Source organism: Anomaloglossus baeobatrachus, chromosome 10 (genome assembly GCF_048569485.1).
Source record: "Anomaloglossus baeobatrachus isolate aAnoBae1 chromosome 10, aAnoBae1.hap1, whole genome shotgun sequence".
Classification (NCBI taxonomy): domain Eukaryota; kingdom Metazoa; phylum Chordata; class Amphibia; order Anura; family Aromobatidae; genus Anomaloglossus; species Anomaloglossus baeobatrachus.
Window position 1 is genome coordinate 214,535,000 of NC_134362.1, and position 16,975 is coordinate 214,551,974.

General features: G+C 60.0%; 1 protein-coding gene across 1 annotated transcript in view; it reads right to left on the reverse strand.

Annotated features, from left to right (window-relative positions):
• Positions 1–266: 266 nt before the first annotated feature.
• Positions 267–16,975, reverse strand: part of DRC7 (dynein regulatory complex subunit 7) — a 143,066-nt gene continuing 126,357 nt past the window's right edge. The window contains exons 13-18 of the mRNA XM_075325468.1: positions 4,012–4,227; positions 3,778–3,888; positions 3,598–3,708; positions 2,556–2,750; positions 546–685; positions 267–453 (exon numbers count right to left, since the gene is read on the reverse strand). Of these exons, the coding sequence (XP_075181583.1) occupies positions 363–453; positions 546–685; positions 2,556–2,750; positions 3,598–3,708; positions 3,778–3,888; positions 4,012–4,227 (864 nt within the window). The 3' untranslated portion in view covers positions 267–362. The remainder of the gene's footprint in view (positions 454–545; positions 686–2,555; positions 2,751–3,597; positions 3,709–3,777; positions 3,889–4,011; positions 4,228–16,975) is intronic.

Genomic DNA, 16,975 nt, shown 5'->3' on the forward strand with positions numbered 1-16,975 from the left:
CCATATCACCCCCATATCACCCCATCCCCATATCACCCCATCCCCATATCACCCCATCCCCATATCACCCCATCCCCCCATATCACCCCATCCCCATATCACCCCATCCCCCCATATCACCCCATCCCCCCATATCACCCCATCACCATATCACCATATGACCCCATCCCCATATCACCCCATCCCCCCATATCACCATATCACCCCCATATCACCCCATCCCCATATCACCCCATCCCCATATCACCCCATCACACAGACGTCTGCTGTTGCTTTTATTATATCTGCTGCACAGTTTTTCGGTACATCTGGTCCTCCAGCGTTGCTCGTATGTCTGCAGTAGCGGTCGTCTCACTGGCCGGCTATGGAAGGAGTAGAGGCTCGCACAGTCGTGTGTCCTTGTTGAGCCGATCCTCCAGGGTCAGGTACTTCTGGGGGGCCAATCGCTTGTGTCTAAGGGGACAGAGGTGAGGACCCTGAGGGTGAGTGCGTGTGATCTACGCCATTATAGTGGCAGGACCATGAGTGGCGTTCTGATAGCACACCTGTTCAGTCTGGTCTCCAGGATCTGGATACGGAACATGGCCTCAGAGCAGAACTCCAGGTACGCCTCCTCATCCTCCCTCCTCAGGGATGGCTGGTTCTGGTGATACCACTGCTGCTTCTTTTGAAGCTCTTGTGTCTCCTTATGTGGGATAAATAAAGAGAGGTCAACATGTGGGAACACCGAGGAGTGCTAGGGTCAACATGTGGGAACACCGAGGATCGCTGGGGTCAACATGTGGGAACACCGAGGATCGCTAGGGTCAACATGTGGGAACACCGAGGATCGCTAGGGTCAACATGTGGGAACACCGAGGAGTGCTAGGGTCAACATGTGGGAACACCGAGGATCGCTAGGGTCAACATGTGGGAACACCGAGGATCGCTAGGGTCAACATGTGGGAACACCGAGGAGTGCTAGGGTCAACATGTGGGAACACCGAGGAGTGCTAGGGTCAACATGTGGGAACACCGAGGAGTGCTAGGGTCAACATGTGGGAACACCGAGGAGTGCTAGGGTCAACATGTGGGAACACCGAGGATCGCTAGAGTCAACATGTGGGAACACCGAGGATCGCTAGAGTCAACATGTGGGAACACCGAGGTGCGCTAGGGTCAACATGTGGGAACACTGAGGATCGCTAGAGTCAACATGTGGGAACACCGAGGATCGCTAGAGTCAACATGTGGGAACACCGAGGTGCGCTAGGGTCAACATGTGGGAACACCGAGGTGCGCTAGGGTCAACATGTGGGAACACCGAGGATCGCTAGGGTCAACATGTGGGAACACCGAGGATCGCTAGGGTCAACATGTGGGAACACCGAGGATCGCTAGGGTCAACATGTGGGAACACTGAGGATCGCTAGAGTCAACATGTGGGAACACCGAGGATCGCTAGGGTCAACATGTGGGAACACCGAGGATCGCTAGGGTCAACATGTGGGAACACCGAGGATCGCTAGGGTCAACATGTGGGAACACCGAGGATCGCTAGGGTCAACATGTGGGAACACCGAGGTGCGCTAGGGTCAACATGTGGGAACACTGAGGATTGCTAGAGTCAACATGTGGGAACACCGAGGATCGCTAGGGTCAACATGTGGGAACACTGAGGATCGCTAGAGTCAACATGTGGGAACACCGAGGATCGCTAGGGTCAACATGTGGGAACACCGAGGATCGCTAGGGTCAACATGTGGGAACACTGAGGATCGCTAGGGTCAACATGTGGGAACACCGAGGATCGCTAGGGTCAACATATGGGAACACCGAGGATCGCTAGGGTCAAACACTGGGGATTGCCGTACTTTGTGTCTGCATACACCTAGTATCGCTGCGCTCGGTGACCGCACACACCTGGGATTGCTGTGGTTTGGCATACTGGGGATTACTTCATTCGGTTGCGGCACAATGGTGACACTTTGTCGGCATTCCCATACTACACGTCGGCTGGCGGGATGCCCTGGTCTTGGGATCGCTGCGCTCGGTGACCGCACACACCTGGGATTGTCGCGCTCGGTACTACACGTCGGCTGGTGGGATGCCCTGGTCTTGGGATCGCTGCGCTCGGTGACCGCACACACCTGGGATTGTCGCGCTCGGTGACCGCACACACCTGGGATTGTCGCGCTCGGTGACCGCACACACCTGGGATTGTCGCGCTCGGTGACCGCACACACCTGGGATTGTCGCGCTCGGTACTACACGTCGGCTGGCGGGATGCCCTGGTCTTGGGATCGCTGCGCTCGGTGACCGCACACACCTGGGATTGTCGCGCTCGGTACTACACGTCGGCTGGTGGGATGCCCTGGTCTTGGGATCGCTGCGCTCGGTGACCGCACACACCTGGGATTGTCGCGCTCGGTGACCGCACACACCTGGGATTGTCGCGCTCGGTGACCGCACACACCTGGGATTGTCGCGCTCGGTGACCGCACACACCTGGGATTGTCGCGCTCGGTACTACACGTCGGCTGGCGGGATGCCCTGGTCTTGGGACCCCTCGTTACCTTCTCGAAGCGAGCCTGGATGAGGTTGGCCTGCTGCACCAGCCTGTTCTTCAGGTCTCGCAGACAGTCGTCCTTCACCTGCTGTGCCTGCAGCCGTGTCAGCTTCTCGGGGTCTCCCACAAGTGACAGGTACGGAGCCAGATAATCCAGGCTGAGTGCAGCGCGGCGCTGCGCATCCTCCCATGCAGCCTGTTGCTGAGGTGAGACAGCGGCACATTACCAGCCCTGTGATCTACTAGGTTGGCTGATCCCCGCCCTGTGATCTACTAGGTTGGCTGATCCCCGCCCTGTGATCCACTAGGTTGGCTGATCCCTGCACCACGCACCTGTGTACAGCGGCACATTACCAGCCCTGTGATCTAGTAGGTTGGCTGATCCCCGCCCTGTGATCTGCTAGGTTGGCTGATCCCCGCCCTGTGATCTGCTAGGTTGACTGATCCCTGCCCTGTGATCTACTAGGTTGGCTGATCCCCACCCTGTGATCTACTAGGTTGGCTGATCCCCGCCCTGTGATCTACTAGGTTGGCTGATCCCCGCCCTGTGATCTACTAGGTTGGCTGATCCCCGCCCTGTGATCTACTAGGTTGGCTGATCCCCGCCCTGTGATCTAGTAGGTTGGCTGATCCCCGCCCTGTGATCTAGTAGGTTGGCTGATCCCCGCCCTGTGATCTAGTAGGTTGGCTGATCCCCGCCCTGTGATCTGCTAGGTTGGCTGATCCCCGCCCTGTGATCTACTAGGTTGGCTGCTCCCTGCCCTGTGATCTACTAGGTTGGCTGATCCCCGCCCTGTGATCTGCTAGGTTGGCTGATCCCCGCCCTGTGATCTACTAGGTTGGCTGATCCCCGCCCTGTGATCTAGTAGGTTGGCTGATCCCAGCCCTGTGATCTAGTAGGTTGGCTGATCCCCGCCCTGTGATCTGCTAGGTTGGCTGATCCCTGCCCTGTGATCTGCTAGGTTGGCTGATCCCCGCCCTGTGATCTAGTAGGTTGGCTGATCCCCGCCCTGTGATCTACTAGGTTGGCTGATCCCCGCACCACGCACCTGCGTGGCCCGCTGCTCCTGACCGCTCCGGTTCCTCTCTGTGTCGTAGGTGGAGATGGTCAGTTGAGGGTCTGCCTCCTCCTGAGCCCGCCGGGAGAGCATGGCCAGCACCTGTGGGGCAGGACACACCCATGATCCATCACTCTCCCTGTATCCATGCACTCTTATTCTATGGCGTACCTCGGCCTCGGCCCTGCGCACCGCCTCCTGAGCGCACTGCTCCCCCTGCTGGAGATGTAGTAGAGTCTCGTACACGTAGAGGTTTTGGTTGAATTTGGCCAGTGGCTCCACCTGGTGGACGACATAGAGCAATACGTGAGAAGAATTGTCCACGTCTTTCGCCCACAGTCGGGATCTAAACTCCCCTGGAATCCCCCAAGTGTCCGGCAGAGCGTCTCCTGACATGCGGGATACCTGGTAGGAGATGCAGTTCTCGGGGTTCAGCACCACGTGTGCCCCCTTCTCCCCCAGGTTGGCTGGCTTCAGAAAATCCCAGGTAGAGGTGGTGATACGATCATCCTGCCCGTGACAGCGGACATGGACACGATCCTCAGTGATCAGGAAGATCCGCTCTGCCACATCCTCATCCGCCGCCTTATTGGAATTCCTGTGGAAACGTTCTATGATTTTCTGGTAATGACAAAAATGTGGAAATTAGAGAATTCCCAAATATAAGGAATCAGATACAAATGGCCATGAGAACCGCAGGGGTCATCAAAGGAGTCATTACATGTGATATCACACCAGTGCGCCTTTATTACATGGGATATTACACATGATATTGCACCAGGGCGCCTGTATTACATGTGATATCACACTAGTGCACATGTATTACATGGCATATCACACCAGTGTGCCTGCATTACATGTGATAACGCACCAGTGAGGCTTTATTACATGGGATATCACACCAGTGCGCCTTTATTACATGTCATATTGCACCAGTGCGCTTGTATTACATGGGATATCAAACCAGAGTGCCTGTATTACATGGGATATCTCACCAGTGCGCCTGTATTACATGGCATATCGCACCAGTGTACCTGTATTACATGTGATATTACACCAGTGCGCCTGTATTACATGGCCTATCGCACCAGTGTACCTGTATTACATGTGATATTACACCAGTGCGCCTGTATTACATGGCATATCGCACCAGTGTGCCTGTATTACATAGGATATTACACCAGTGCGCCTGTATTACATGGGATATCAAACCAGTATGTCTGTATTACATGGTCTATCGCACCAGTGTGCCTCTATTACATTGGATATCACACCAGTGTACCTGTATTACATGTGATATTACACCAGTGCGCCTGTATTACATGGCATAATGCACCAGTCTGCCTGTATTAAATAGGCTATTACACCAGTGCGCCTGTATTACATGGCTTATCGCACCAGTGTGCCTCTATTACATTGAATATCGCACCAGTGTACCAGTATTACATGTAATATTACACCAGTATGCATGTATTACATAGGATATGTCACCAGTGCGCCTGTATTACATGGGATATCAAACCAGTGCGCCTGTATTACATGGGATATCAAACTAGTGTGCCTGTATTACATGGGATATCAAACCAGTGTGCCTGTTTTACATGGGATATCAAACCAGTGCACCTTTATTTCATGGGATATCACACCAGTGTGCCTGTATTGCATGGTCTATCGCACCAGTGTGCTTGTATTACATGCGATATCACACCAGTGTGCCTCTATTGGATATCGCACCAGTGTATCTGTATTACATGTGATATTACACCAGTATGCATGTATTAAATAGGATATGACACCAGTGTGCCTGTATTACATGGGATAATGCACCAATGCGCCTGTATTACATGGGATAATGCACCAATGTGCCTGTATTACATGGGATAATGCACCAGTGCGCCTGTATTACATGGGATAATGCACCAGTGCGCCTGTATTACATAACATGCGCCTCAGCCACTCCGCTGGTCCCAGCCTTGCTAGTGACTCTGCCTGTCCATCCTGTCTGCCTCAGCCACTCCACTGGTCCCAGCCTTGCTAGTGACTCCGCCTCCATCCTGTCTGCGTCAGCCACTCTGCTGGTCCCAGCCTTGCTAGTGACTCCGCCTCCATCCTGTCTGCCTCAGCCACTCCGCTGGTCCCAGCCTTGCTAGTGACTCCGCCTGTCCATCCTGTCTGCCTCAGCCACTCCGCTGGTCCCAGCCTTGCTAGTGACTCCGCCTCCATCCTGTCTGCCTCAGCCACTCCGCTGGTCCCAGCCTTGCTAGTGACTCCGCCTCCATCCTGTCTGCCTCAGCCACTCCGCTGGTCCCAGCCTTGCTAGTGACTCCGCCTCCATCCTGTCTGCCTCAGCCACTCCGCTGGTCCCAGCCTTGCTAGTGACTCCGCCTCCATCCTGTCTGCCTCAGCCACTCCGCTGGTCCACCCCTTGCTAGTGACTCCGCCTCCATCCTGTCTGCCTCAGCCACTCCGCTGGTCCCAGCCTTGCTAGTGACTCCGCCTCCATCCTGTCTGCCTCAGCCACTCCGCTGGTCCCAGCCTTGCTAGTGACTCCGCCTCCATCTTGTCTGCCTCAGCCACTCCGCTGGTCCCAGCCTTGCTAGTGACTCCGCCTCCATCCTGTCTGCCTCAGCCACTCTGCTGGTCCCAGCCTTGCTAGTGACTCCGCCTCCATCCTGTCTGACTCAGCCACTCCGCTGGTCCCAGCATTGCTAGTGACTCCGCCTCCATCCTGTCTGCCTCAGCCACTCCGCTGGTCCCAGCCTTGCTAGTGACTCCGCCTGTCCATCCTGTCTGCCTCAGCCACTCCGCTGGTCCCACCCTTGCTAGTGACTCTGCCTGTCCATCCTGTCTGCCTCAGCCACTCCGCTGGTCCCACCCTTGCTAGTGACTCTGCCTGTCCATCCTGTCGGCCTCAGCCACTCCGCTGGTCCCAGCCTTGCGAGTGACTCTGCCTGTCCATCCTATCTGCCTCAGCCACTCCGCTGGTCCCAGCCTTGCGAGTGACTCTGCCTGTCCATCCTGTCTGCCTCAGCCACTCCGCTGGTCCCAGCCTTGCTAGTGACTCTGCCTGTCCATCCTATCTCCTGAGCCACTCCGCTGGTCCCAGCCTTGCTAGTGACTCTGCCTGTCCATCCTGTCTGCCTCAGCCACTCCGCTGGTCCCAGCCTTGCTAGTGACTCTGGCTGTCCATCCTGTCTGCCTCAGCCACTCCGCTGGTCCCAGCCTTGCTAGTGACTCCGCCTCCATCCTGTCTGCCTCAGCCACTCCGCTGGTCCCAGCCTTGCTAGTGACTCCGCCTCCATCCTGTCTTCCTCAGCCACTCCGCTGGTCCCACCCTTGCTAGTGACTCCGCCTCCATCCTGTCTGCCTCAGCCACTCCGCTGGTTCCAGCCTTGCTAGTGACTCCGCCTGTCCATCCTGTCTGCCTCAGCCACTCCACTGGTCCCAGCCTTGCTAGTGACTCCGCCTCCATCCTGTCTGCCTCAGCCACTCCGCTGGTCCCAGCCTTGCTAGTGACTCCGCCTCCATCCTGTCTGCCTCAGCCACTCCGCTGGTCCCAGCCTTGCTAGTTACTCCGCCTCCATCCTGTCTGCCTCAGCCACTCCGCTGGTCCCAGCCTTGCTAGTGACTCTGCCTCCATCCTGTCTGCCTCAGCCACTCCGCTGGTCCCAGCCTTGCTAGTGACTCCGCCTGTCCATCCTGTCTGCCTCAGCCACTCCGCTGGTCCCAGCCTTGCTAGTGACTCCGCCTCCATCCTGTCTGCCTCAGCCACTCCGCTGGTCCCAGCCTTGCTAGTTACTCCGCCTCCATCCTGTCTGCCTCAGCCACTCCGCTGGTCCCAGCCTTGCTAGTGACTCCGCCTCCATCCTGTCTGCCTCAGCCACTCCGCTGGTCCACCCCTTGCTAGTGACTCCGCCTCCATCCTGTCTGCCTCAGCCACTCCGCTGGTCCCAGCCTTGCTAGTGACTCCGCCTCCATCCTGTCTGCCTCAGCCACTCCGCTGGTCCCAGCCTTGCTAGTGACTCCGCCTCCATCCTGTCTGCCTCAGCCACTCCGCTGGTCCCAGCCTTGCTAGTGACTCCGCCTCCATCCTGTCTGCCTCAGCCACTCTGCTGGTCCCAGCCTTGCTAGTGACTCCGCCTCCATCCTGTCTGACTCAGCCACTCCGCTGGTCCCAGCCTTGCTAGTGACTCCGCCTCCATCCTGTCTGCCTCAGCCACTCCGCTGGTCCCAGCCTTGCTAGTGACTCCGCCTGTCCATCCTGTCTGCCTCAGCCACTCCGCTGGTCCCAGCCTTGCTAGTGACTCTGCCTGTCCATCCTGTCTGCCTCAGCCACTCCGCTGGTCCCAGCCTTGCTAGTGACTCTGCCTCCATCCTGTCTGCCTCAGCCACTCCGCTGGTCCCAGGCTTGCGAGTGACTCTGCCTGTCCATCCTGTCTGCCTCAGCCACTCCGCTGGTCCCAGCCTTGCTAGTGACTCTGCCTGTCCATCCTGTCTGCCTCAGCCACTCCGCTGGTCCCAGCCTTGCGAGTGACTCTGCCTGTCCATCCTGTCTGCCTCAGCCACTCCGCTGGTCCCAGCCTTGCTAGTGACTCTGCCTGTCCATCCTATCTCCTGAGCCACTCCGCTGGTCCCAGCCTTGCTAGTGACTCTGCCTGTCCATCCTGTCTGCCTCAGCCACTCAGCTGGTCCCAGCCTTGCTAGTGACTCTGGCTGTCCATCCTGTCTGCCTCAGCCACTCCGCTGGTCCCAGCCTTGCTAGTGACTCCGCCTCCATCCTGTCTGCGTCAGCCACTCCGCTGGTCCCAGCCTTGCTAGTGACTCCGCCTCCATCCTGTCTGCCTCAGCCACTCTGCTGGTCCCAGCCTTGCTAGTGACTCCGCCTCCATCCTGTCTGCCTCAGCCACTCCGCTGGTCCCAGCCTTGCTAGTGACTCCGCCTCCATCCTGTCTGCCTCAGCCACTCTGCTGGTCCCAGCCTTGCTAGTGACTCCGCCTCCATCCTGTCTGCCTCAGCCACTCCGCTGGTCCCACCCTTGCTAGTGACTCCGCCTCCATCCTGTCTGCCTCAGCCACTCCGCTGGTCCCAGCCTTGCTAGTGACTCCGCCTGTCCATCCTGTCTGCCTCTGCCACTCCGCTGGTCCCAGCCTTGCGAGTGACTCTGCCTGTCCATCCTGTCTGCCTCAGCCACTCCGCTGGTCCCAGCCTTGCTAGTGACTCTGCCTGTCCATCCTGTCTGCCTCAGCCACTCCGCTGGTCCCAGCCTTGCTAGTGACTCTGCCTGTCCATCCTGTCTGCCTCAGCCACTCCGCTGGTCCCAGCCTTGCTAGTGACTCTGCCTGTCCATCCTGTCTGCCTCAGCCACTCCGCTGGTCCCAGCCTTGCTAGTGACTCTGCCTGTCCATCCTGTCTGCTTCAGCCACTCCGCTGGTCCCAGCCTTGCTAGTGATTCTGCCTGTCCATCCTGTCTGCCTCAGCCACTCCGCTGGTCCCAGCCTTGCTAGTGACTCCGCCTCCATCCTGTCTGCCTCAGCCACTCCGCTGGTCCCAGCCTTGCTAGTGACTCCGCCTCCATCCTGTCTCCTCAGCCACTCCGCTGGTCCAAGCCTTGCTAGTGACTCCGCCTGTCCATCCTGTCTGCCTCAGCCACTCGGCTGGTCCCAGCCTTGCTAGTGACTCTGCCTGTCCATCCTGTCTGCGTCAGCCACTCCGCTGGTCCCAGCCTTGCTAGTGATTCTGCCTGTCCATCCTGTCTGCCTCAGCCACTCCACTGGTCCCAGCCTTGCTAGTGACTCCGCCTCCATCCTGTCTGCCTCAGCCAGTCCGCTGGTCCCAGCCTTGCTAGTGACTCCGCCTGTCCATCCTATCTGCCTCAGCCACTCCGCTGGTCCCAGCCTTGCTAGTGACTCCGCCTGTCCATCCTATCTGCCTCAGCCACTCCGCTGGTCCCAGCCTTGCTAGTGACTCCGCCTCCATCCTGTCTGCCTCAGCCACTCCGCTGGTCCCAGCCTTGCTAGTGACTCCGCCTCCATCTTGTCTGCCTCAGCCACTCCGCTGGTCCCAGCCTTGCTAGTGACTCCGCCTCCATCCTGTCTGCCTCAGCCACTCTGCTGGTCCCAGCCTTGCTAGTGACTCCGCCTCCATCCTGTCTGACTCAGCCACTCCGCTGGTCCCAGCCTTGCTAGTGACTCCGCCTCCATCCTGTCTGCCTCAGCCACTCCGCTGGTCCACCCCTTGCTAGTGACTCCGCCTCCATCCTGTCTGCCTCAGCCACTCCGCTGGTCCCAGCCTTGCTAGTGACTCCGCCTCCATCCTGTCTGCCTCAGCCACTCCGCTGGTCCCAGCCTTGCTAGTGACTCCGCCTCCAACTTGTCTGCCTCAGCCACTCCGCTGGTCCCAGCCTTGCTAGTGACTCCGCCTCCATCCTGTCTGCCTCAGCCACTCTGCTGGTCCCAGCCTTGCTAGTGACTCCGCCTCCATCCTGTCTGACTCAGCCACTCCGCTGGTCCCAGCATTGCTAGTGACTCCGCCTCCATCCTGTCTGCCTCAGCCACTCCGCTGGTCCCAGCCTTGCTAGTGACTCCGCCTGTCCATCCTGTCTGCCTCAGCCACTGCGCTGGTCCCAGCCTTGCTAGTGACTCTGCCTGTCCATTCTGTCTGCGTCAGCCACTCCGCTGGTCCCACCCTTGCTAGTGACTCTGCCTGTCCATCCTGTTTGCCTCAGCCACTCCGCTGGTCCCAGCCTTGCTAGTGACTCTGCCTCCATCCTGTCGGCCTCAGCCACTCCGCTGGTCCCAGCCTTGCGAGTGACTCTGCCTGTCCATCCTGTCTGCCTCAGCCACTCCGCTGGTCCCAGCCTTGCGAGTGACTCTGCCTGTCCATCCTGTCTGCCTCAGCCACTCCGCTGGTCCCAGCCTTGCTAGTGACTCCGCCTCCATCCTGTCTGCCTCAGCCACTCTGCTGGTCCCAGCCTTGCTAGTGACTCCGCCTCCATCCTGTCTGCCTCAGCCACTCCGCTGGTCCCAGCCTTGCTAGTGACTCCGCCTCCATCCTGTCTCCTCAGCCACTCCGCTGGTCCAAGCCTTGCTAGTGATTCTGCCTGTCCATCCTGTCTGCCTCAGCCACTCCACTGGTCCCAGCCTTGCTAGTGACTCCGCCTCCATCCTGTCTGCCTCAGCCAGTCCGCTGGTCCCAGCCTTGCTAGTGACTCCGCCTGTCCATCCTATCTGCCTCAGCCACTCCGCTGGTCCCAGCCTTGCTAGTGACTCCGCCTGTCCATCCTATCTGCCTCAGCCACTCCGCTGGTCCCAGCCTTGCTAGTGACTCCGCCTCCATCCTGTCTGCCTCAGCCACTCCGCTGGTCCCAGCCTTGCTAGTGACTCCGCCTCCATCTTGTCTGCCTCAGCCACTCCGCTGGTCCCAGCCTTGCTAGTGACTCCGCCTCCATCCTGTCTGCCTCAGCCACTCTGCTGGTCCCAGCCTTGCTAGTGACTCCGCCTCCATCCTGTCTGACTCAGCCACTCCGCTGGTCCCAGCCTTGCTAGTGACTCCGCCTCCATCCTGTCTGCCTCAGCCACTCCGCTGGTCCACCCCTTGCTAGTGACTCCGCCTCCATCCTGTCTGCCTCAGCCACTCCGCTGGTCCCAGCCTTGCTAGTGACTCCGCCTCCATCCTGTCTGCCTCAGCCACTCCGCTGGTCCCAGCCTTGCTAGTGACTCCGCCTCCAACTTGTCTGCCTCAGCCACTCCGCTGGTCCCAGCCTTGCTAGTGACTCCGCCTCCATCCTGTCTGCCTCAGCCACTCTGCTGGTCCCAGCCTTGCTAGTGACTCCGCCTCCATCCTGTCTGACTCAGCCACTCCGCTGGTCCCAGCATTGCTAGTGACTCCGCCTCCATCCTGTCTGCCTCAGCCACTCCGCTGGTCCCAGCCTTGCTAGTGACTCCGCCTGTCCATCCTGTCTGCCTCAGCCACTGCGCTGGTCCCAGCCTTGCTAGTGACTCTGCCTGTCCATTCTGTCTGCGTCAGCCACTCCGCTGGTCCCACCCTTGCTAGTGACTCTGCCTGTCCATCCTGTTTGCCTCAGCCACTCCGCTGGTCCCAGCCTTGCTAGTGACTCTGCCTCCATCCTGTCGGCCTCAGCCACTCCGCTGGTCCCAGCCTTGCGAGTGACTCTGCCTGTCCATCCTGTCTGCCTCAGCCACTCCGCTGGTCCCAGCCTTGCGAGTGACTCTGCCTGTCCATCCTGTCTGCCTCAGCCACTCCGCTGGTCCCAGCCTTGCTAGTGACTCTGCCTGTCCATCCTATCTCCTGAGCCACTCCGCTGGTCCCAGCCTTGCGAGTGACTCTGCCTGTCCATCCTGTCTGCCTCAGCCACTCCGCTGGTCCCAGCCTTGCTAGTGACTCTGCCTGTCCATCCTATCTCCTGAGCCACTCCGCTGGTCCCAGCCTTGCTAGTGACTCCGCCTCCATCCTGTCTCCTCAGCCACTCCGCTGGTCCCAGCCTTGCTAGTGACTCTGCCTGTCCATCCTGTCTGCCTCAGCCACTCCGCTGGTCCCAGCCTTGCTAGTGACTCTGGCTGTCCATCCTGTCTGCCTCAGCCACTCCGCTGGTCCCAGCCTTGCTAGTGACTCCGCCTCCATCCTGTCTCCTCAGCCACTCCGCTGGTCCAAGCCTTGCTAGTGACTCCGCCTGTCCATCCTGTCTGCCTCAGCCACTCCGCTGGTCCCAGCCTTGCTAGTGATTCTGCCTGTCCATCCTGTCTGCCTCAGCCACTCCACTGGTCCCAGCCTTGCTAGTGACTCCGCCTCCATCCTGTCTGCCTCAGCCACTCCGCTGGTCCCAGCCTTGCTAGTGACTCCGCCTCCATCCTGTCTGCCTCAGCCACTCCGCTGGTCCCAGCCTTGCTAGTTACTCCGCCTCCATCCTGTCTGCCTCAGCCACTCCGCTGGTCCCAGCCTTGCTAGTGACTCCGCCTCCATCCTGTCTGCCTCAGCCACTCCGCTGGTCCCAGCCTTGCTAGTGACTCCGCCTGTCCATCCTGTCTGCGTCAGCCACTCCGCTGGTCCCAGCCTTGCTAGTGATTCTGCCTGTCCATCCTGTCTGCCTCAGCCACTCCACTGGTCCCAGCCTTGCTAGTGACTCCGCCTCCATCCTGTCTGCCTCAGCCACTCCGCTGGTCCCAGCCTTGCTAGTGACTCCGCCTCCATCCTGTCTGCCTCAGCCACTCCGCTGGTCCCAGCCTTGCTAGTTACTCCGCCTCCATCCTGTCTGCCTCAGCCACTCCGCTGGTCCCAGCCTTGCTAGTGACTCTGCCTCCATCCTGTCTGCCTCAGCCACTCCGCTGGTCCCAGCCTTGCTAGTGACTCCGCCTGTCCATCCTGTCTGCCTCAGCCACTCCGCTGGTCCCAGCCTTGCTAGTGACTCCGCCTCCATCCTGTCTGCCTCAGCCACTCCGCTGGTCCCAGCCTTGCTAGTGACTCCGCCTCCATCCTGTCTGCCTCAGCCACTCCGCTGGTCCCAGCCTTGCTAGTGAGTCCGCCTCCATCCTGTCTGCCTCAGCCACTCCGCTGGTCCACCCCTTGCTAGTGACTCCGCCTCCATCCTGTCTGCCTCAGCCACTCCGCTGGTCCCAGCCTTGCTAGTGACTCCGCCTCCATCCTGTCTGCCTCAGCCACTCCGCTGGTCCCAGCCTTGCTAGTGACTCCGCCTCCATCCTGTCTGCCTCAGCCACTCCGCTGGTCCCAGCCTTGCTAGTGACTCCGCCTCCATCCTGTCTGCCTCAGCCACTCTGCTGGTCCCAGCCTTGCTAGTGACTCCGCCTCCATCCTGTCTGACTCAGCCACTCCGCTGGTCCCAGCCTTGCTAGTGACTCCGCCTCCATCCTGTCTGCCTCAGCCACTCCGCTGGTCCCAGCCTTGCTAGTGACTCCGCCTGTCCATCCTGTCTGCCTCAGCCACTCCGCTGGTCCCAGCCTTGCTAGTGACTCTGCCTGTCCATCCTGTCTGCCTCAGCCACTCCGCTGGTCCCAGCCTTGCTAGTGACTCTGCCTCCATCCTGTCTGCCTCAGCCACTCCGCTGGTCCCAGGCTTGCGAGTGACTCTGCCTGTCCATCCTGTCTGCCTCAGCCACTCCGCTGGTCCCAGCCTTGCTAGTGACTCTGCCTGTCCATCCTGTCTGCCTCAGCCACTCCGCTGGTCCCAGCCTTGCGAGTGACTCTGCCTGTCCATCCTGTCTGCCTCAGCCACTCCGCTGGTCCCAGCCTTGCTAGTGACTCTGCCTGTCCATCCTATCTCCTGAGCCACTCCGCTGGTCCCAGCCTTGCTAGTGACTCTGCCTGTCCATCCTGTCTGCCTCAGCCACTCCGCTGGTCCCAGCCTTGCTAGTGACTCTGGCTGTCCATCCTGTCTGCCTCAGCCACTCCGCTGGTCCCAGCCTTGCTAGTGACTCCGCCTCCATCCTGTCTGCGTCAGCCACTCCGCTGGTCCCAGCCTTGCTAGTGACTCCGCCTCCATCCTGTCTGCCTCAGCCACTCCGCTGGTCCCAGCCTTGCTAGTGACTCCGCCTCCATCCTGTCTGCCTCAGCCACTCCGCTGGTCCCACCCTTGCTAGTGACTCCGCCTCCATCCTGTCTGCCTCAGCCACTCCGCTGGTCCCAGCCTTGCTAGTGACTCCGCCTGTCCATCCTGTCTGCCTCTGCCACTCCGCTGGTCCCAGCCTTGCGAGTGACTCTGCCTGTCCATCCTGTCTGCCTCAGCCACTCCGCTGGTCCCAGCCTTGCTAGTGACTCTGCCTGTCCATCCTGTCTGCCTCAGCCACTCCGCTGGTCCCAGCCTTGCTAGTGACTCTGCCTGTCCATCCTGTCTGCCTCAGCCACTCCGCTGGTCCCAGCCTTGCTTGTGATTCTGCCTGTCCATCCTGTCTGCCTCAGCCACTCCACTGGTCCCAGCCTTGCTAGTGACTCCGCCTCCATCCTGTCTGCCTCAGCCACTCCGCTGGTCCCAGCCTTGCTAGTGACTCCGCCTGTCCATCCTATCTGCCTCAGCCACTCCGCTGGTCCCAGCCTTGCTAGTGACTCTGCCTGTCCATCCTGTCTGCCTCAGCCACTCCGCTGGTCCCAGCCTTGCTAGTGACTCCGCCTCCATCCTGTCTGCCTCAGCCACTCCGCTGGTCCCAGCCTTGCTAGTGACTCCGCCTGTCCATCCTGTCTCCTCAGCCACTCCGCTGGTCCCAGCCTTGCTAGTGATTCTGCCTGTCCATCCTGTCTGCCTCAGCCACTCCGCTGGTCCCAGCCTTGCGAGTGACTCTGCCTGTCCATCCTGTCTGCCTCAGCCACTCCGCTGGTCCCAGCCTTGCTAGTGACTCTGCCTGTCCATCCTGTCTGCCTCAGCCACTCCGCTGGTCCCAGCCTTGCTAGTGACTCTGCCTGTCCATCCTGTCTGCCTCAGCCACTCCGCTGGTCCCAGCCTTGCTAGTGACTCTGCCTGTCCATCCTGTCTGCCTCAGCCACTCCGCTGGTCCCAGCCTTGCTAGTGACTCTGCCTGTCCATCCTGTCTGCTTCAGCCACTCCGCTGGTCCCAGCCTTGCTAGTGATTCTGCCTGTCCATCCTGTCTGCCTCAGCCACTCCGCTGGTCCCAGCCTTGCTAGTGACTCCGCCTCCATCCTGTCTGCCTCAGCCACTCCGCTGGTCCCAGCCTTGCTAGTGACTCCGCCTCCATCCTGTCTCCTCAGCCACTCCGCTGGTCCAAGCCTTGCTAGTGACTCCGCCTGTCCATCCTGTCTGCCTCAGCCACTCGGCTGGTCCCAGCCTTGCTAGTGACTCTGCCTGTCCATCCTGTCTGCGTCAGCCACTCCGCTGGTCCCAGCCTTGCTAGTGATTCTGCCTGTCCATCCTGTCTGCCTCAGCCACTCCACTGGTCCCAGCCTTGCTAGTGACTCCGCCTCCATCCTGTCTGCCTCAGCCACTCCGCTGGTCCCAGCCTTGCTAGTGACTCCGCCTGTCCATCCTATCTGCCTCAGCCACTCCGCTGGTCCCAGCCTTGCTAGTGACTCTGCCTGTCCATCCTATCTGCCTCAGCCACTCCGCTGGTCCCAGCCTTGCTAGTGACTCCGCCTCCATCCTGTCTGCCTCAGCCACTCCGCTGGTACCAGCCTTGCTAGTGACTCCGCCTGTCCATCCTGTCTCCTCAGCCACTCCGCTGGTCCCAGCCTTGCTAGTGATTCTGCCTGTCCATCCTGTCTGCCTCAGCCACTCCGCTGGTCCCAGCCTTGCTAGTGACCCCGCCTCCATCCTGTCTGCCTCAGCCACTCCGCTGGTCCCAGCCTTGCTAGTGACTCCGCCTGTCCATCCTGTCTGCCTCAGCCACTCCGCTGGTCCCAGCCTTGCTAGTGACCCCGCCTCCATCCTGTCTGCCTCAGCCACTCCGCTGGTCCCAGCCTTGCTAGTGACTCCGCCTCCATCCTGTCTGCCTCAGCCACTCCGCTGGTCCCAGCCTTGCTAGTGACTCCGCCTGTCCATCCTGTCTGCCTCAGCCACTCCGCTGGTCCCAGCCTTGCTAGTGACTCCGCCTCCATCCTGTCTGCGTCAGCCACTCCGCTGGTCCCAGCTTTGCTAGTGACTCCGCCTCCATCCTGTCTGCCTCAGCCACTCCGCTGGTCCCAGCCTTGCTAGTAACTCCGCCTCCATCTTGTCCGCGTCAGCCACTCCGCTGGTCGCAGCCTTGCTAGTGACTCCGCCTGTCCATCCTGTCTGCCTCAGCCACTCCGCTGGTCCCAGCCTTGCTAGTGACTCTGCCTGTCCATCCTGTCTGCCTCAGCCACTCCGCTGGTCCCAGCCTTGCTAGTGACTCTGCCTGTCCATCCTGTCTGCTTCAGCCACTCCGCTGGTCCCAGCCTTGCTAGTGACTCTGCCTGTCCATCCTGTCTGCCTCAGCCACTCCGCTGGTCCCAGCCTTGCTAGTGACTCCGCCTCCATCCTGTCTGCCTCAGCCACTCCGCTGGTCCCAGCCTTGCTAGTGACTCCGCCTGTCCATCCTGTCTCCTCAGCCACTCCGCTGGTCCCAGCCTTGCTAGTGATTCTGCCTGTCCATCCTGTCTGCCTCAGCCACTCCGCTGGTCCCAGCCTTGCTAGTGACCCCGCCTCCATCCTGTCTGCCTCAGCCACTCCGCTGGTCCCAGCCTTGCTAGTGACTCCGCCTGTCCATCCTGTCTGCCTCAGCCACTCCGCTGGTCCCAGCCTTGCTAGTGACCCCGCCTCCATCCTGTCTGCCTCAGCCACTCCGCTGGTCCCAGCCTTGCTAGTGACTCCGCCTCCATCCTGTCTGCCTCAGCCACTCCGCTGGTCCCAGCCTTGCTAGTGACTCCGCCTGTC